At 41.4% G+C, this 18,933-nt stretch overlaps 1 protein-coding gene across 2 annotated transcripts in view; it reads right to left on the reverse strand.

Moving 5' to 3' along the window:
• Positions 1–18,933, reverse strand: part of AHCTF1 (AT-hook containing transcription factor 1) — an 86,085-nt gene that overhangs the window by 33,080 nt on the left and 34,072 nt on the right. For both annotated transcript variants that reach the window (XM_075924913.1, XM_075924914.1), the window contains exons 7-17: positions 17,415–17,499; positions 15,275–15,425; positions 10,896–11,028; positions 10,619–10,800; positions 10,110–10,171; positions 8,499–8,627; positions 4,497–4,587; positions 4,311–4,400; positions 3,208–3,348; positions 1,698–1,802; positions 706–799 (exon numbers count right to left, since the gene is read on the reverse strand). In XM_075924913.1, coding sequence (XP_075781028.1) covers positions 706–799; positions 1,698–1,802; positions 3,208–3,348; positions 4,311–4,400; positions 4,497–4,587; positions 8,499–8,627; positions 10,110–10,171; positions 10,619–10,800; positions 10,896–11,028; positions 15,275–15,425; positions 17,415–17,499 — 1,263 coding nt within the window. The remainder of the gene's footprint in view (positions 1–705; positions 800–1,697; positions 1,803–3,207; positions 3,349–4,310; positions 4,401–4,496; positions 4,588–8,498; positions 8,628–10,109; positions 10,172–10,618; positions 10,801–10,895; positions 11,029–15,274; positions 15,426–17,414; positions 17,500–18,933) is intronic.

Raw genomic sequence — 18,933 nt, forward strand, 5'->3', positions numbered from 1 at the left:
CTCTATGAAGATAATCTTCTAGTGCAGCTGCTGCTGGCAGAGGATGCACTTTTGCTGTATGTGACCCTCACTGAAGCAGCGGATGCACTGAGTGTACTTATACGTGACCAGGACCACCTTATTAGAAGTGAGGCACTTCAAGAAGTTTGGGAAGCATACCCCACTTAAGGGCTAAGGTCTCCCCAGGGGAAAAAGTCAGACAGAAAATAAACTTTTGTTTGTTTGAGGAAAGAGGCTAATTTTATCAAGTGCAGGAAATAAACTATTAAAAGTATAATTAGAAAAAACTAACTGCAAACAAAAGTACAATATCTTTAAATGGACTGCTCATGGCTCTGACTCTCTCCAGGGGCAGTCGAGTAGGAACTGAGGATGGTTAGCCTGTGCACACTGGCTAGCCCGGTGACACAGCATGAAGAGAGAGCGTATGTGAAGGCTAAAACACTGCTACTAAAGTTCTCCAATCAGCAGTATAAAGACGCAGACATACCTACTGTGGAATACCCACAGGGACACTACTCAAAGAACTATTTTTTGGTATGCATCTTTCACCACAAAGTATTTTGTAAGTATGCCAACACAGAAAAACTAGGAAAAAATTACGGAAAATTAAGGTGTTTCTTTCTAATCTCTTTCCTTTGAAGAAATTCTAATTTCATAAAGCTATGTTGAAAGAATGTTTTAGTGTTCCTGAATAAACCTCACCTTGACAAGCGCTCTAGTTTCTGTCGATGACCAGTACAGTAGCTTTGTATTAGTGGGTAATTGTAGAAAGGCCTAGACAACTGCATATCATCATCTACATGCAAGAGAGAGAAAAAGTAATTAAGAAACCTAAAAAAATCTGAAGCAATTTTATTGAAATAAAAATGATACTGAAGTTTTGTTTAACACTAAGAACAAGCCATGTGTCAACAATGGAAGAAAGTGATTATAAAATTCTGATCTTTTAATTTTTATTTATTTATTTATTTTTTAAGACAGACAAGGTTTACTTCACTCCTTAATTTTGTAAATGACCCATATTTGAAAATTATCCCATGAACAAAGATTACTGGGTAATTCAGAGCATATGAAATAAAAGTTTGTGTTATTTTCGACAGCAGAATTTTTATATATATATAAAATTTCCGGGGGGGGGGGGGGGGGGGCTACTTTTTTAAATTTTTAAAGAAAGCATTTATCGGCAGATTATTTTCTACATCTATGTTAACCTTAATGAAGTACATGATCCATTTGACAAAAGAAGCACCTCAAACCTTGTTTCAACAGAAAAAAAAAATCCACACATATATGAAACTTTCATTTTTAATGAAAACACCCAACCCCAAGCCATCAAAATACTGACTACATGAAGGCAGTTAGCTAGGAAGCTGAAAACACCAAGTTCTTAACCTAGTAAGAGATTTCTTATGGAAGGAGGAGTTTACTACTACAAAGAAATATTTATCAAAATGTGTGGAATACTTAAGAGTAAGCCAGAGTTGGAATTGGATTAAACAAGAATTACATAAAAGGTTAGTGTAGGTTGACGACTTAAGTATACATTATAGCCGTACCAACACTATTGGTTGACAAGCCTGTGTTGATAAGTCATTTACAAAAATTTGGTTTTAAAATTTTTCTGTAGGAAGCAAATACTGCACAAAGTGGTAAGTGCTGATCACATATGAAGCATGTAGTTGCTCAAAACTTACCTAAACCCTCTGGAAGGAGATTGGATCGGCAGAACCAAATGACTACATGTGCATATTGAGAAATAAGGCTGGTCACAACCTGTTTATTTGTCAAATCTGTAAAACCTGGAAAGAATGTATAAAGTTACATTGCCATTCAACTCCTTAAGTTACCAAAATATTAACTAGGATGACACTTAAAAAGAGAGAGAGTTTATCATTGTATTGAAAGCATTCAAGAATTTTTTACTTTTCTCATTTCTAATCAACCCTTGGAAACTTGAAAGTGAAAACTGTTCCTTTACAAAACCAACAAGGAGCCTGATGACACCTTAAAGCCGAGCAAATTTATTAAGACATTAGCTTTCGTGAGCTGCTCATTTCCTCAGCTGCATGAAGTGAAAGAATCGGATAGCGGATTAATGAGATAACCATGAGACTGGAAATGACACTCATTACAGTAAGTAATTTTCTCCTTTAGGTAGTCTCACTTCCTTGTCTGTTGGAAGTGGGCCACATCCATCCTGATTGAATTAACCTCATTAACTGTTATAAGACTTCCATTCATTTCTGTGTGTATGTATCTGTGATACAGATATCCCTGCCATCTGATCCTTTCACTTCATGCAGCTGACGAAGTCAGCTCAAAATCTTTGTCCTAATAAGTCTTGAGTGTGCCATTGGATCTGCTGTTTTGCTGACATAGGCTAACACTACTCTTTCTTTGAAACTTATTCCTTTACAGCAGGGGCAGAAAACCTCAGGCCCCAGGGCCGGATGTCACCCCTGGCTTGCCTGGATCTGGCCCCCAAGGATCATGGCCTCCACGACAGCATTGGGGAGTGCGCACTGGTGCTCCAGCCTTCCCTCTGAGCCCTTTGGGCTCTGATGTGCGAGGAGTATATAGGGAATGTCTCTCCTCAGTCAGGGGCTTTTTTTTTTTTTGCGCTTTTCACTTGTGTGTGGCCTCTGACTGATTTTTCTATGGGTCAGTGACCCCGGACCCAAAAAAGGTTTCCCACCCCTGCTTTACAGTTTTTCTTCTGCATTTCTTATGGACGAATTTGCTATTCTAGATCTCCTTTGAGCACTGGGTTTGTCCCCTTTTATTTTTAAACAGTTCTCACTCTATTCAAGACTTCAGGCTTTATGAAGTGGCAAGAAAATTATTGGGTATTACTAACACACACCTCACCCTATATAGGGGGCAATCGCTAACAGCTATTGCCCCTACACAACTTCTTGAGCTCGACTACCCTATCTTCACCCACATGCACATTCAGTTAGCCATCTTCCATAGCCTCCTCCCCGGGGGTTAAAACTGCAATGTTCCCCATTCAGAGACTCAATCCTTCTCTCAGTCACAGAACATGATTGAAAATTCCAAACAAGCAACTTGAGCCTCCTTTGCAAACTGCAATAAATTAAGAAAAAAGGTAAAACTGAACAAGTGAAAAATATTCACTACATTAGAAAATACATACCCATATAAAACGTACACAAGTTACAAGGTGATAATACTATTACAAACCTCTTTCAGTGAGCTCCTGTGCTTCTGTTAGAAAGCAATTCAAGACTGTGCTAAGGTTGCTAAGAAGCAATTGGCAGTGCTGAAGAGACTGTATAGTCTGTGGATCAATGAAGTTACATGAGCCATCAAACAGTGGGACACCTTATAAAGGACAAACATTACATGTTTTAGACTGTACACAACTTCAAAAGACTTAAAAGCATTTCTGAACACATTATTATTTGAAGTACTAATACATCCGCATTACAGCACACAGTCAAATTAGGAGACAACTTTATTCTTAAAAAAGGACTATAATACAGCATCTCTCAAACTGGGGTCTGCCAGAGAACTCCAAAAAGTCTGCAGGCCCCTCTGATCAACTCCACGCAGTGTCTCCTGAAGACAATGGACCAGCACTAAAAGGGGCTTGCCTGCCCTGATTCCACACAGCTCCCAGAAGTAGCCACTAGATGCCCGCATCTCCAACCATATGGGCAGACAAGGAGACTCCATGCATTGCCTCTGCTTGAGTGCTGGCTTCGCAAATCCCATTAGCTGGGAACCACAACCAATGGGAGCTGGGGTGCAGAGCCTATGGGCATGGTGCTGCATGTATGCTGGCTTCTCACTGGCCACTCATGCACCCAGAGAGCTGCAGAACTGCTGCCAGAACCCCCAACCTCCTCCTGGTCCTCAAACCTATCATCCCTGGCCCCACACCAGAGCCCACCCCTCCAGTTGAAGTCTCATTGCCATGGCACCCTAACCCTCTGGCCCAGCACAGAGTCCCTTCCCACACCCAAAATCCCTTCTGAAACCTGCACGCCACACCTCTGCCAAGCCCAAAGCCCACTCCAGCACCCTAAACTCATCATCACTGGCTCCACCTTGGAGCCTCTACATCCAGCCAAAGCCCTCTCCTCCTCCTGTTCCTCACTCCCCTAATGCCACCCCAGTGAAAGTGAGTGAGGGTGGAGGAGAGAGTGACAGAGGGAATGGCATCAGGGGGAAGAAAAGGGGTTTGGACTCAGAGGAGGGGTAGGGAAGTCCCCCTAAAAAATTAAAATCAAAATGGGGTCCTAAGGTTGCAAACGTTTGAGAATTATTGCTCTAGTACTTACACATTCGGTCAAATTCATCCTTTGTGTAAATCACTTTATTCCATGTCCACTCAAGTACAAAGCGCAGGTTAGCAGCAGAGTTTGGTTGTTCTATTAAAAATAAATAAATAAACAAACATAAATAAATAATGAGAGCAAATTCTCTTCTAGGACAAAAAATAGAAGTTAATAAAAATAGAGCATTACCTTCAGCTGTCCAATGTTTGATGCAGCCAGTAAGAAGTCCTAAAGAACTTGTTTGGACAGCCGCAGATAATATAGCTTCTAACTGCTCTTCCTAAGAACATAACAGAGAATAAAATAAGAAATAAAGATTCAAATGCTTTCAAGCCAAAAATGGCAAATAAGATTTGTTTCCAATTTTATGCAATGTATCTGGATGCCAAAAACAATTAATTACTATATTTGAATCCATACAAAATTAGTCAAATATGGATTAGAAGCTTTTTGCCCCCGATCAATTTCGTTACCATGTTTAAACAAAATACAACAACTTTCCCTTTGATTTTTCCAGCCATAGGAAAATAATTACTGGCTATTATTGCAAAAAATTTGCATTCCAACCTGGATTTATTGAATTCTGGTTAACCAAAACTCAGCAATGTACTTGCAGTTTACATTATACACTTCACAGTGTTCTAGACCCAGCAACCTAGAATGCAAGGATGAAGTAACAGATTCAGTGGTTGCACTTGAAGTTCCAACCTGGAGCACAATGAAGTTTAAGTTAGTGTGGAAGGAAGACTGGCTATCTTAAGCCTTAGCTGCAGATAAAATGTCCCTAAAGCAGAGAGTTGCAGTTAGTTATAACCAGCTTCGGGGTTTTGATTTTTTTAATCAAATTTAAGTGTGTTTAATAGTTTGTGTCTTATTCTTTTTATCCCTTCAAATAACGAATTCTAAAATGCAATTTATTCTACGATTAGGAGTAGGATGCATCAAAGGAACAGGAAGAAATACCTAAATGCTACAAGTGCGCTAGGAAAAGGGCATCTATGCTCTTGCTATTTGTTGATCTAAACCAGTGTTTCTCAACCAGTGGTATGAGTACCCTTAGGGGTACTCGAGAGAAGTCTGGGAGGCATGTCAACAATTAAAATTTGGAAAAAACTGAATTTGGTTTAAGTTTTACAGTGCTTTATTATTTTTGTACTTTTTACACCCAAAATTTTCTTTCCCCACCCAGCTACGATTAAGTTGGGTAAACAAATGTTTTGCAATAGTAGAAAAAAATTGCGTGTCTGAAAACTGTAGGTACTAGGATTACTTTTTTTTTTGAAAAAGGGGTACTATATAAAAAAAGGTTGAGAAACACTGATATAAACTGTTCAGAGGTTGAAAAGTAGCAGCAGGGTTTTTTTGTGTTTTTTTTTTTTTTTTTAAGAGAAAGGAGGAAAAACAATGAAAACAGTTCTTTGGTGAGAGTTTTTTGCACTTTACTGTTTTCTTACAATACACGGTCTTCACTATTATTCCCACCTCCAAAACACATTTTGACTAGAGATGTGAAGTACAGCTGAAAAATCACATCTTTGCAATAATCTTGGGTAAGTCCTTTAACAAGGAAGGTAAGTGAAAAATCATATATTTCTAATGAGAATTAGAAGGTGTCTTTGGTCTGCTGGAATTGCATCAGGTAGTTTTTAATTCAACAAGAAAGAGCAGAGAAAGGTAAAAACCATTTTTTTGTTTTGTTAGGGTATGTCTACACTACAGTGTTATTTCCAAATAGCTTATTTCGAAATAACGCATCTAGACACAAAATGCATTTTGAAATAGCGTTTTGCTTTTTCAAAATAGCGCGTCCACACTGATAGGACGCTGAATCGCATTTAAGGCTGGCCGGAACCGGTTCTGGCAGGGCATCAGGTCAGGAGTTAGCTTCAGGCAGCAGCCACACAAGGTATCCGAGACCCCCTCCTCCCCCAACAGCCGATTCTAAGGTTTCCCTGCTTGCTTGCCTACCCCGCTGAGGGACAGCAAAGCATTTTTTTTCTCTGTGTGCTCTGGTTGCCCTCACTCAGGACACTGCAACACTCTGGAGCATGGAGCCGAAGCTGCCCCAGTGCACTCTGGTGCTTCTCCTGGACGTGTTGCAGCGAGCCTGGCAGCACGTTCTGCAGGCAGCAACAATCTCCCTGGTGTGCCCCACTGGGGGCTTGTGCCTCATTCCTCCCTCACATCCTTCCACTTACCCCTCCCTAACTCCTCTTCCTGCTATACAATAAAAGACACACATGTTCATTACAACAAAGCCTCTTTATTCAACAAAACTGGGGTGGGGGAGGATGAAACTGAGGTGAGACTGGTGAAAGAAGGTGGGGGAGGGGGTTAGGAGGGAGGGTGGAAGAGGGGAGGGGGAAACCTGAGAGGAGGGAACTGGCAGGGGGAAGCAAGGGGAGGAAGGAGGAGGAAAAACTCAGGGCAGGGGGGTCTTGCTGGCCCAACTGTCTCCCAGCACCATGAGTGCGGGGGCTTGGGCGTCCCTGGGGCTGTGGGGAGTAAGAAGCAGAAGGGGGAGAAGGAGTGGTAGCTGGGGAGGCAGCAAGGGCTGGAGCAGCAGGAGGCAGCAAGCTCTGCCCCAAGGTTGATGACCACCTGGGGGGCATGGATCATCCTGCCCCCCAGGACGAGGTCCACAGCATCAAAATAGGGGCAGGGGTCTGGGTCTGCCTCTGGTTAGGAGCTGTCTCCCTGTGGCCCTGGCATAGGCCTGCTGCAGCTCCTTTATTTTCATGGGAACCTGCTCCTGGGTTCGCATGTGGCCTTTGGTGGCCAGGCTGGCAGCCATCCACCTGTAGACGGTTGCATTCCTCCGTTTAGTTTGGAGATCATGGACTTCAGAGGCATCCCCCCAAACCTGAATTAGGTCCCTGATCTCCACACTGGAACAGGCAGGTCCCCGCCTTTTCCGGCGCCTGGCAGGCTCCTGGGAGCCGGTAGACTGGTCCTGGGGAGTGGTGGAGGGCTGGCCGGCACTGACTGCCTGGCTCATGCTGGGGCCACTGGGTCAGGTGCAGCGACTGTTGGCTCAGGGCTGGCAGGCTTGGAGCTGACACAGGCACTGTAGCCAGAGTCTACCCCTTTAAGGGCTCCGGGGACGGGGGTTGGGAGAGGAGTTTTCTTGGTTGTGCCCAGAGTGGCCACCAGGGCACCCTGGGAAGGGCTGGAGGCCCCCTATTTCAAAATAAGTGTCTACACAGCGCTTATTTCAAAATAGCAATTTCAAAATTGGTGCTATTGCTCGTGGAATGAGGTTTACCAATTTTGAAATAAGCCCTCCGCTATTTTGATTTAATTTCGAAATAGCAGTTTGGCTGTGTAGATGCTGGTAAAGTTATTTTGAAATAACGGCTGTTATTTCGAAATAACTCTGCTGTCTAGACATACCTGTACACAGTTCCATTTTTAATGCCATCATTGGCATTCCAAATGCTCCTACCTCTAGTGGTGGGAAAACAGTTTTCAGAGTGGATACACTTTACAAAAAGATGTTTGTGTTTTTCTGGGTAAGCTAATTTTTACTAGTTCCCCCTCCATCTCAACTCCCTATGCAACACTAAAAGTTAAGCATATAGCATAATGCTTTTCCTGTCAGAAAATGTAGAAAGATAACAATAACCATTGTCATACAACGTTAAAATGAGTTTGTTTTAAGCAAGTTCATTTTATTGTTATTTTAGGTAAACCAATCCTCCTGATCATTATGCTGTGCTTTACTGTTATAACTACTTGACATTCTGATCTTAAACACTGTAAAATATTAATTTCTTTCCAGGAGAATATATTCAGAGCAATTTGCACAGAAGTTATGATGCCCAGATTTCTAAAATTTAAAATGCTATTTCAATTCTCTCTCAAAAAGCTCTTTACTTATAAAAAGAGCTACAGCAAAGAACACTACACCAAAGGAAAATCCTAAGCAAGTTCCACATCACAGTGCACAAGTTTACTACAAGAGTAGCAAGTCAAGAGGAAGTCTTATTCATAGTTCAGCAATGGATACAAAAATCTATAACCCCTAATTAAGACATTCCCCAGCTGAAATACATCTGTGTAACTTAATTTTTATTCAATACTAATAGTAAATGTAATCATTTTTATTCCACAAGCAAATAATATGAAGATATTACATTTATTGTAGCTTTACAGTAATTTCATTTGACCAAAATGCCAATATATACTCACCTGACTTAAACTGGAAGGCTGTACATCAGTAAGTCTTGGAGACAGCAAGCCAGCGATAAGACATCTATTGAAGTTATCAGGAATGGCTTCATTTAAAGAAGAACCAGATTTCTTTAAAAAATGTAATGTCTGAAACATTGACAAAATTTCTAGTTAAAGACAGCATCTCTGATGCTTATTGACAAGTATAAATAGTTATTTTCAAAATCAGAAATGTAATAAACAGCCCTAAAATGCTTTCCTCCTCAAAACAGAAGCAGCAAAGAAATCTTACATTGCAAATATTCTTTACCAAGTTGACATGTAATTTTAACATTCTGAAGAAGGAAACTGTGATTGTGTAGTCTTTGAGACGGCTACCAAAGCAACAAAGCATCTACATGATCAATCACACTTTCTAATATAAATCTCAGATTGCTCAAAGAAGATATCAGTCATTAGATTATCTTGTCTAAATATTTGCAGGGCTTCTCTATTAACACAGACACCAGGCTGCTTCTTAAATGCCGACTAGCATACCAGCAGAAATTAATGTTAAAATTATACACACTTAAACCAAACTTAATGAGATGTTCTCATCTAGAAGACAGAGATTTGAGAAAACAACCAAAAGATGTGTTATTTTGGGGACTTTGTTTTCCTTTGCTGAGCTACTGGTTGTAATTTATCCGATTTGTCTTAAAATACATAATTTTTGAGACGTGTAAAGGAATGCCCACAAGGGCCAAGAATGCACACTCTTGTGGCCTTTTTTCTTACACTACTAGGTGCTTCTCACACAGGGACAGCAACAAAGTCAGAAGTACGTCAGCCTTAGCTCTTTGTAGGTCTAGCTGAACCAGCACCCCAGTGTTTACTTCTGCTGTAGAAATGCCAACTAATAGAGGAGCAAAGGTTAAACAGTATCTGGCTAACGACTATTTTAAAGCAATATAAATCCACGTAGACGAGAGAAAATCTTTAGCACACAAGTGCTGTGCTCAGAACTACACACCATTTCTACTGCATATGGAAACTCCTAATACATATATGACTTCAGTTTATATAGCTACTTATGTACCAAAAATTAAGTGATGTGAAATGTAACTGGTTTTCTCTTTTCCAATTCAGAAAAGAATTGTCCTCCTAAATATGTAAGTTCCTAGACCCAAACTCTGAATAGCTTTAATCCATGCAGTGCTTAAAGCACTCCGGAATACCCAAAACCCCCATTATCCTAAATAGCCACTAAATTTTCCAATCTTTTCCCTACTGTAAACCGTGTAATGGTGAAAAGCTAGGTTTAAAAGATGACTTCTCCATAATCAATAGAATTCAAACCAAGTCACACAATGGCTTTATCCTTACTTGCTAAGATATCTGTACTAGTTTCACCTACACGTATTTAGGATCTGACACTGTTCCAATTGAAGTTAATGGGAATTTTACCAAAGATTTTTATGTGCCCTTAATACACAACTGGTAGTATACAAATTTCCAGGTTAGAATTTTTTTTTGGAGGAACACAAAATGCTCTCTCATCCCTCTATGTGTAAATATAAGTCAGTTCACTATAAATTACAGAGGATGAACCTTTCTAGATATTAGAAAAAGAAAAAAGAAAAAAAATACCTCTTTTTGAAACCCAGTGCAAATCATGTGAATGACTCCAGAGTTCAACAAACAAGTAGCATCTAAAAAACAAAGAACACTTGACTAAAAATCTACACTCATAATACAAAGTAAACCACTTTTTTAAAAAGAAGGTTAATATTGGGAGTGGATTAGAAAGCTAAATAAATATTTACGTGGCTCAACAGTTCAATTATAAATTTTAACTTGCAACATTCACACATCTGTGTGGAAATTTTACATAGGCTGCAACTATATAGAACAGGTGTAGTACCCTACACAAATTAAAATGATTTAATTTCTGTAACAATTTATTCACAGGCTATATTACAAATGTATTAGAAATCAAAATTTGGCAAGCTGTGTCTACTATACTTTCCAAAATATTTTCAAAGTAAAATAAAAGTGTTTCTAACTGTTAAAAGTGACACATAGGAAACAAAAAGGACATTTTAACCTCAAATTTCTTAAGCTTGATTTCCAAAAGTCAGCTAAACTGAAATACATACCAAAGTTGTAGCTGCTTGGATTAAAATACTGCTCAGGTGGCGGATATGAAGGAGGAACTCCACGACTTAAGCTTCGTTCATGTACCAGAATATCCAAGATGTAATGTGGAGAAGTCATACTCACTACAGCATCCAGCGACCATAATGCAAAATAGGAGCAATTATGAAGAAATTCCCCTGGCCTTAAAGAAAGTAAATACATACAAGTAAAAAGTCCATCAATCGTTCATAACCACTTTGAAAGCTACATAATACACACCTTAAATAAAAATCTCACCTTAAAGAATCTGGCATTTGAGCATGATACCAGCGATTTATATCAAATACTCCCAAATAAGTAGATGGTTTGCCCTGGCCATATGTATTCACTTGCCAGCTGAAGACTGACACACTGGTATCAGGAGATATTACTGTAAGAAAGATGGTATTTCTTTAAAATAGATCAGCAGCAGATACTGCTATAGTAACAAATTTTAGCTCAACTTGTCATACTACTTGTTTAACACGATTGTTGAAGAAAAAACTCAGTATTTTTGCAGAATGCCTTACTGTCTTGAGATATAAAATGTTAAATCCTTCAGTAGCTATAATCCAGTTCCATTTTGTTTAGATATCAGATGTAATAAAATATCTATTGTTGTGGCCAGACTCATTTGAATTTCCTATACTTCCACAGATAATGTATCAAAATATAGAGCTACAAATTAGAAGTTATCTTTAAGTATCACCATCAATATGAAATTAATATGAATGTCAGATGAGTGGTTTGCATTATTCATTTATTGATCTCTAGGTTAATTGTGTCATTTACATGCTTCTAATAGTCACTTTTCAAGCAAATTCAAAATAAAAAATGTCACACGAGTATCACTATAATTATATCAATAATATAATTGGAACAAATACCTTAATTTAAAAACACAACATATGTTGCCTAATACTGTAGTAGCTTCCAATAAAGGTATGGGTGGGTGGGGTTGGATAGGGAAGAAAGTGGGTTTCCTCTAAATGTGAGCAAAGCACAGGACATTGTGGCTACGTCTAGACTGGCATGATGTTCCGCAAATGCTTTTAACGGAAAAGTTTTCTGTTAAAAGCATTTGCGGAAAAGAGCATCTAGATTGGCATGGACGCTTTTGCGCAAAAGCACTTTTTGCAGAAAAGCGCCCGTGCCAATCTAGACATGCTTTTGCGCAAAAAGCTCCGATCGCCATTTTCACGATCAGGGCTTTTTTGTGCAAAACAAATCTGAACTGTTTACACTGGCCCTTTTGCGCAAAAGGACTTTTGCCCGAATGGGAGCAGCATAGTATTTCCGCAAGAAACACTGATTTCTTACATGAGATCGTCAGTGTTCTTGCGGAAATTCAAGCGGCCAGTGTAGACAGCTGGCAAGTTTTTCCACAAAAGCAGCTGCTTTTGCGGAAAAACTTGCCAGTCTAGACACAGCCTAAGATTCTCCTGTTGGTATGGGGACTATGGTGAACAAAAGTAAATATACAAATCTAAAATGTATGAATATTTTTACCATTATTAGTTTCTTCTAGGTACATAATTTGCATCAAGGGTAGAGAACCATTTTTTAGGTCGGGGCCACTGACTCAAAAACATCAGTCAGGGGCCACACACAAGAATAAAAACCCTCTCACTGACGTGGCCCCCCAATTAGGAAGCAGAAAAAGAAGAGCCATTCACCTCACTCACACAACTCAGGGCACCAGGATGCCCAATGTGCTCCAACCCCATGGGGGAGGGAGGGAGTGAAGAGGAGCACTGAGGCTCAGGGGTTCCCCCCCCCCCCCAAGTCAGATTAGTAGCTGGGCACCCCCAAGGCTTCAGAGAGGGGCCCAGTGGACAGAAGGTAGGTGCAGGGTGGCGGTCAGGCGTGGGATCTGGGGTTGCAAAACGGAGCAAGGCATTGAAGCACATATCTGGCACAGCTCCCATTTGGTTGGGAGACATAGGTGGCTACATGCTGCCCCCACACTGCTGTCAGTATAGGAGCAACAGGGGTGGAGCCTGCAAGTAAGCGCAGGGATAGAGCTTTCCTGAGCTGCCATTCCCTAAATGGAAAAGGCAGAGCAGGCCATGCAGGGGCTTTAGCGCTAGCTCCCTGCTGCTTCTCCTCACAGCAGAGAGCTGGCACTTGCACTCCAGCCTGAGGGGGGATAACCACAAAGGCTCAGGGACTCATCACAGGGCTGCAGTAGCCCCGCTGTGGGGGGAGAAGCCCCAAGCTTAAAAGCCCTGAGACAAAGGCATGCCCCAGTCACTGGGATGGGAACTAAGTAGCGGTGTGGAGGTAACCCACACCTAAAATAAGGTGAAACAGGGAGAAAAAGGCGAGTCCACTAGAGAAAAGCTTGCTAACAAGAGAGGAGCTGCTCCAACGACTGTCATGGGCAGTAAGAAGGAACTGAAGGGGCGGAGAGTTGGCAGGGACCTATACACATGGCCATGAAGGAGCCACTCCAGATAGCTACACAGCTGACCCCACAGGTACCGCAGGAGAAAAGCTTTCAAATGATCATGCATGCAGCATGCACACACCCACTTCAAACTGACATGAAAAATCCCTGAAAGGACTTCTTGGATTGATATTATATGGAAACTTTTTCAGAATGCAGTTTGTGCCAATATCATAAGCGAGCTTCCAATTACTGCTGCAAAGTGAAATAAGTACAAGGAATAGAGTGAAGCACAGACGAGCGTCAAGTTAACAATGGGGGGGGGGGGGAGGGAGAAGTTGGGCAAAAGGGAGCACATTGTATTTTCTACAATTCCTGGTCTGGTTTTCTTCCCATAAAGAAAAATAATCATTTTTAAAATAATATTATATTTATCCCTCAAAAAGTTGTATACACTTAAATGTATTTGCCGGGGGGGGGGGGGGAGGGAGGAGTAAGCATTCAAAGTCAAAGGCTTTTCCTAACTCAATAGGAGTTTAAAGTTCATTTTACCTTGTAGAAAAATAAAACACCTAACTCAAGCGCTTTCTTCACCCAAACAGAGCTATTTTTGTTGTACCGAACCAAGTTACAGAGGTTAAATGGGGGAAAAAAAAGACCGTCTCCTCATACACTGAAATAGGGATGTAAGTGATTAGTCAACTACCCAATAAGCATAAACTTATCAGAGAGAGGCAGCAAGGAGCGGAGGGGGGGAAGAGAGGGAGAGCAGGAGCCAGTGCTGGGGGGAGCCAACTTAAAAGCAGAGGCACATCAGGGGAAACAATGCAAGCAGGGACTCAAGTCGTACCTGCTGGCACCAGGTTCTAACTGCTGCAATTCTAACTTTTGAGCTATCTAGAGCTCTTGCTACATTTCAAAGGCGGAAGCCAGCAGGGAGCACAGGGCAAGAAGGGACTCAAGCAGTCCCAGCTCACCCCATGTTCTGAATGGGGCGCTTCAGCCTTTGAAATGTAGCAAGAGCTGGGGGGCTCTTGCTACATTTCAAAAGCAGAAGTGCAGCAGGCAGCATAGGATGAGCGGAGGACTGCTTGAGTCCTTGCTCATCCCAACCCCCCTGTAGGCTTCTGCCTTTGAAATGTAGCAAGAGACCCCCCCCAAATGTTTGGCTAGAGTTTCCCCTACAATATGTACCAGTTCCGACTTACATACAAATTCAACTTAAGAACAAACCTACAGTCCCTATCTTGTACGTAACCCGGGGACTGCCTGTACTTCAAAGACTGAAGGACCTCAGTCTGAATCGTTTGGCCCAAGTTCTCTGCTGCTCTTCTGCCTTTTAAATGTATTAAGAGCCACCTGCAGCTCCTACTACATTTAAAAGGCTGAGGCACAGCTGGGATAGCAAGCACCCCACCTCCCCCATATCAACTAATGTAGTCGTCAATGGAAATTCCATCCATTACTTGATTGGCAGATTCATCAAAATGTAGCATCCCTATACTGAAGTTCTCTTTTATAGATGCCCCATTTGGCTCAGCACTGCAAGCAACTGGCCACTTTCACATTTCAGTATGTAGTTAAACAGATAAATCTAATTTGACTATTTAAATACCAACAAACTTGAAAACAGTCCAGTTGTCTACATAGTTTGGATAAGCACAACAGCCAACAAGATAAACTGGGGAGCAATATGAACTCCATGTTTTGGGCAGCCTTTGTTGCTAATGATTGTTGTATTTACTTGTAATAAAAATAGTTCTAATATCTCTTTCTGCAATTACTGCACATACACAAATAGTTCACTCTCCTTTTTAAGTCCTTCACAGAAGAGTAGAACAGAATTAAAAAGGACTAGCCAGAATGCAACTATGGTTAATCTGTGTCCAAAGCATTATTATACTTTTAACTTACCTATAAGTTAAAAAGAAGGCTGAATACAAAAAAAGCCTATGTCTCAGAGAGATAACTTTTTTCAATTTAACCATTTACATTGTATAACAGACTTCCCGGTACCATTGTCATTTTCCACATAAAATGACTCCCAAATATCTCCCTTTTTACTTTAAATATGGTCTATAAATTGTTCTATATAACTATTTAAGTTAACCATCAGGACACTGGGTTCAGCACTATTTTAGAATGATTCTCACATGCTAGAACAGATGTTTTAAGACTACAACTCCACTGTTTTCTTCACAAACATTATGCTACAGTTCAGCTTGACAATTTTTTAAACATAACAAACCTTCATTCATGCCATCCTCTCTATCAACATGGCTGCGAAATTTTTCTATAGTCTGACAACTGAGTAGTTTGGTATTGCTAGTCTGCCCTCTTAATGGAAAGACTCCACCTGTGAGGTCTAGACTGTATCTTTCTTCACAGTACTCCAAACCCTGAAAGACAAATAAAAGTTACTTAAGATGAATGTGTATGGTATTACACTTAAATATGGAAGAGACTGCATTTCTTATGAGTCAAACAAAGGAAGTCCAAATTTTGTATTTTTTAGTCCAGGTCTATACTAGACTGTAAGGTCGGCTTAAGGTATGCACCTCACGACTGTGAGGACGACCGGTGTTAACCCAATGTGCCCTCAGTATTTAATTTAGCAGATCTTTACTAAGCACGCTAAATTGAATGCCAGAAGATAGATCTAGGGTGCGGCAAGTAGAGACGTGGTTTTAGACTATATTCTGACATGTTACCAAAATTAAGTCCAATAAAGTAATCAATAACCCTAGATTTGAGGACCATATTTTGGTTATAAAAACCAAGCTGATGCAAAATACTATCATCCATCATTTGCAATATTCAGGAGAAGTTTCCTATTATCCAGTTTTACAAGGACTCATCAGTAACCCTAGGACAAATAGTAACGAATCAAGTTTTCCTTTTTAAAAAAAAAAACCAGGGGTGTGAGCCACAGCTCACTATGCTCGCCAATCCCCCTCTCTCTGGGGCAAGCATCGGCAACCTTTTCAAACCATAGAGCCAAACTACCTCAAAATTCAGAACAAGTGGTCAACAAAGAGCCATATAAGAATGCCCATTTTTGATGACTGAAAATATACAACTTAATATTATTGATAATTGACATAATGATTAATCTATATATAAAAAAAGGTTTTCCTGCCGGACAACAGAATGATGTCATCATGTCATCAGCAGAATGAGAACTGGAAGCAGCATGGCCCCGCCCCCACTGAGACTGCTACAGCACCTGCCCTCCCTGTGCCCCAGGGAAGAGGGAGCCTTGCAGCCTCTCTCCCACTCCCTGCTCCTCTCCCCCCCCCAACCCCGCCCCCCCCCCCAGTGCTCTGGGCACCACAGCAGCCACATGGCCTCCTCCCTACCCGGTGCTCAGGGGGGCCATGAGAGCTGTGCTGTCTCTTCCCTCCCCCTCTTGCAGAAGCAGGCTGGGAGTAGGGTTGTCTGTCCGGGGGGAAGGGGCAGGGTGTCTGGCTAGGGGATGAAGGTGTAGGAGCAGGGTGCAGGTAGCTGTCTGGTCATGGGGAGGGGGCAGGAGCAGGGGAGGGAGCAGGAGCAGGCTGAGGACAGGTTGTCTGGCCAGCGGGGAGGATGCAGGATCTTGGCAGGGTAGAGGCTGCGGGAGGCGCTGGAGGTGCAGGGTCTGGAACAGGGGATAACACTTACTGGTTTTCATGCCACACGCAGACTCCCAGGCACTGGAGTCTTTCCCCATTGGAGCAGCGGGGAAAGCCTCCAGGAGGTGCACTGGCATGCTGCTGTTCCCCTAGCCCCACCCCCATCACCAGGTTGAAGCACCAGTGCCAGCTCCCTGCAAGGGGGGAGGGAGGGGAAAGAGTCCCAAGTCTCCCTGCTGGATCCAGCTTTTGGGGAAATGGCTGCATGCGCTGCTGGCTCCCCTCCTCCTGCCCCAGCCAGAGGATGTGTTTCCTGGAGAATTTCCCCACGGGGTGCCTTCCACTTAGGCTCCCCTCTCCCCTGACCCCCCGGGGCTGACGGGATTATGTCACTCTGTCATCCTGCAGGAAAAAAGTTTTTATATATTGAGACAACAAGTAGTCCTGTGGCACCTTAGGAACGAAGACAAATATATGTATAGCTCATGATACTATACATATATTCTTATTAGTCTCCAAGGTGCCACAGGACTACTACTAGTTTTTTTTAAAGTTGTTTTTATAGTTGTTACATGTGATACTGCAGCCTAGTAATCCCATCTAAACGTGGGAGAACCCAACCCACAAAGGAAATGAATGAAACCCACAGCCCGAAATTAGTGCATTCAGAAATACATTGGGATGATACCTTTAGCCACAATCACAAAAGCGAGTATTACTGTTTCCAATTTTTGATCAATACAAATTAGAGTTGTATTTAATAAACAAATACTTTACCTCATACATGATTTGTCCAGATGCTAAGCGTTTTCTGTCACCAAAGGCTAACTGTAGCAGATGCAAACTCACAACATCTCCTTCACTAGAAAGAAATTACAAGTTTGAGTATAACTGCAGCACCTTTGAAATCTACCTGAAATTTCTGATAAATAGTTATTGCCCAAGCAAAGTAGAACCATGTTGGAAAAGGATTTTTGTTATAAACAGGAAAACCACCCACTTTTCAGCCAATTACAATTTGTCATATTTGGACAATTGTAGCAGAAGAGATGATAAAGTTGACTATTTTAAATTTTGGCACTTGGTATTTAATTCATGACTGAATTCTGGAACTCTGGTTTTTAGCTTAACTCTGGGGACCTCCGTTCAATTTTCAGTAGACAATTTTCCAGAGTTCCAACTATATGTAGCACCCTCATGTTCTTTATGGAAATATACTTTTGAATACAAATTTGCCTAACTTGAATATACTGTGTGCAAAATATTGCGTGTGACCTACCACAGGAAAGCTTGAAATGCCTTAAACGTGTATATCTATTTGTGGATATGTATCACTTCTGTATTTGAAGTTAGCAATATTAAGTATAAACTGGTTTACTAATACAAGCTAAGTGAAGGCTATTTAGAGGTCATCAAGGAGGTTAATGGTCCAGTATTTGGAACAACGATCTTGCTTCTCCTGTGAGTTTGGACTATAGTTGGTCATTCTACAAAGACATGTGACCAGGCCACCTGATGCTAGAAACCATTTTGGATGATATACTTTTCCACTCAACGTGAGAAAAGTTTAAAATGAATACAACAGAGGCTGCTGCCAGACACCAGGAGATCCCTGGTTAGCACCTAACATGACTACTAGAAACATCTGAGACCAAACAGGGGGATGGATCAGGCCCAATCTAAGAGGCTGCCTAGCTTGTGGGAAAATACTATTAGAACTACAGTTAGGGTAAGACATTGCATGTAGTAAGTTTCTTTGACTATTAAGCTTAGCTGGCATTTGTTTTACTTTGCTTAGTAACTTTGATCTGTCTACTATCACTTGTAACCATTTAAATCCTACTTTTTATACTTAATAAAATCACTTTTGTTTATTAATAAACCCGGTGTAAAGAACTGTTACCCAGGAGGTGTGGAGGACAACACCTGTGCATCTCTCTCTTCCACTGATAAAGGAGGTGGACAACTTATGAGCTCACTCTGTAGAAACTTTATGTATGCATAGTGAGATGGATTCATTTGAGGGTTTGCTCTCATCGAAGCTATGCCCCTGGGTGCTGTGTCAAATCTTTTTGACTGAGCCTTCCCAGGACTAAGTGGCTCTTAAGTGTCTGTGATGCTCTACTGTATCATCCCTGGGAGGAAACCAAAGATTGTGAATCAGCAGCACAGGGCGGTGGGACACCCAGAGGGCAGGCAGGAGGGCTCAGTGATATTATCGGCACATCAGGTGACAGCCTCAAGGGGAACTCTGTGGCTGAACCCATCACACTAACATTTACCTATAAAACACTAC

The sequence above is a fragment of the Pelodiscus sinensis genome, chromosome 3 (genome assembly GCF_049634645.1).
Source record: "Pelodiscus sinensis isolate JC-2024 chromosome 3, ASM4963464v1, whole genome shotgun sequence".
In the NCBI taxonomy this organism is placed as follows: domain Eukaryota; kingdom Metazoa; phylum Chordata; order Testudines; family Trionychidae; genus Pelodiscus; species Pelodiscus sinensis.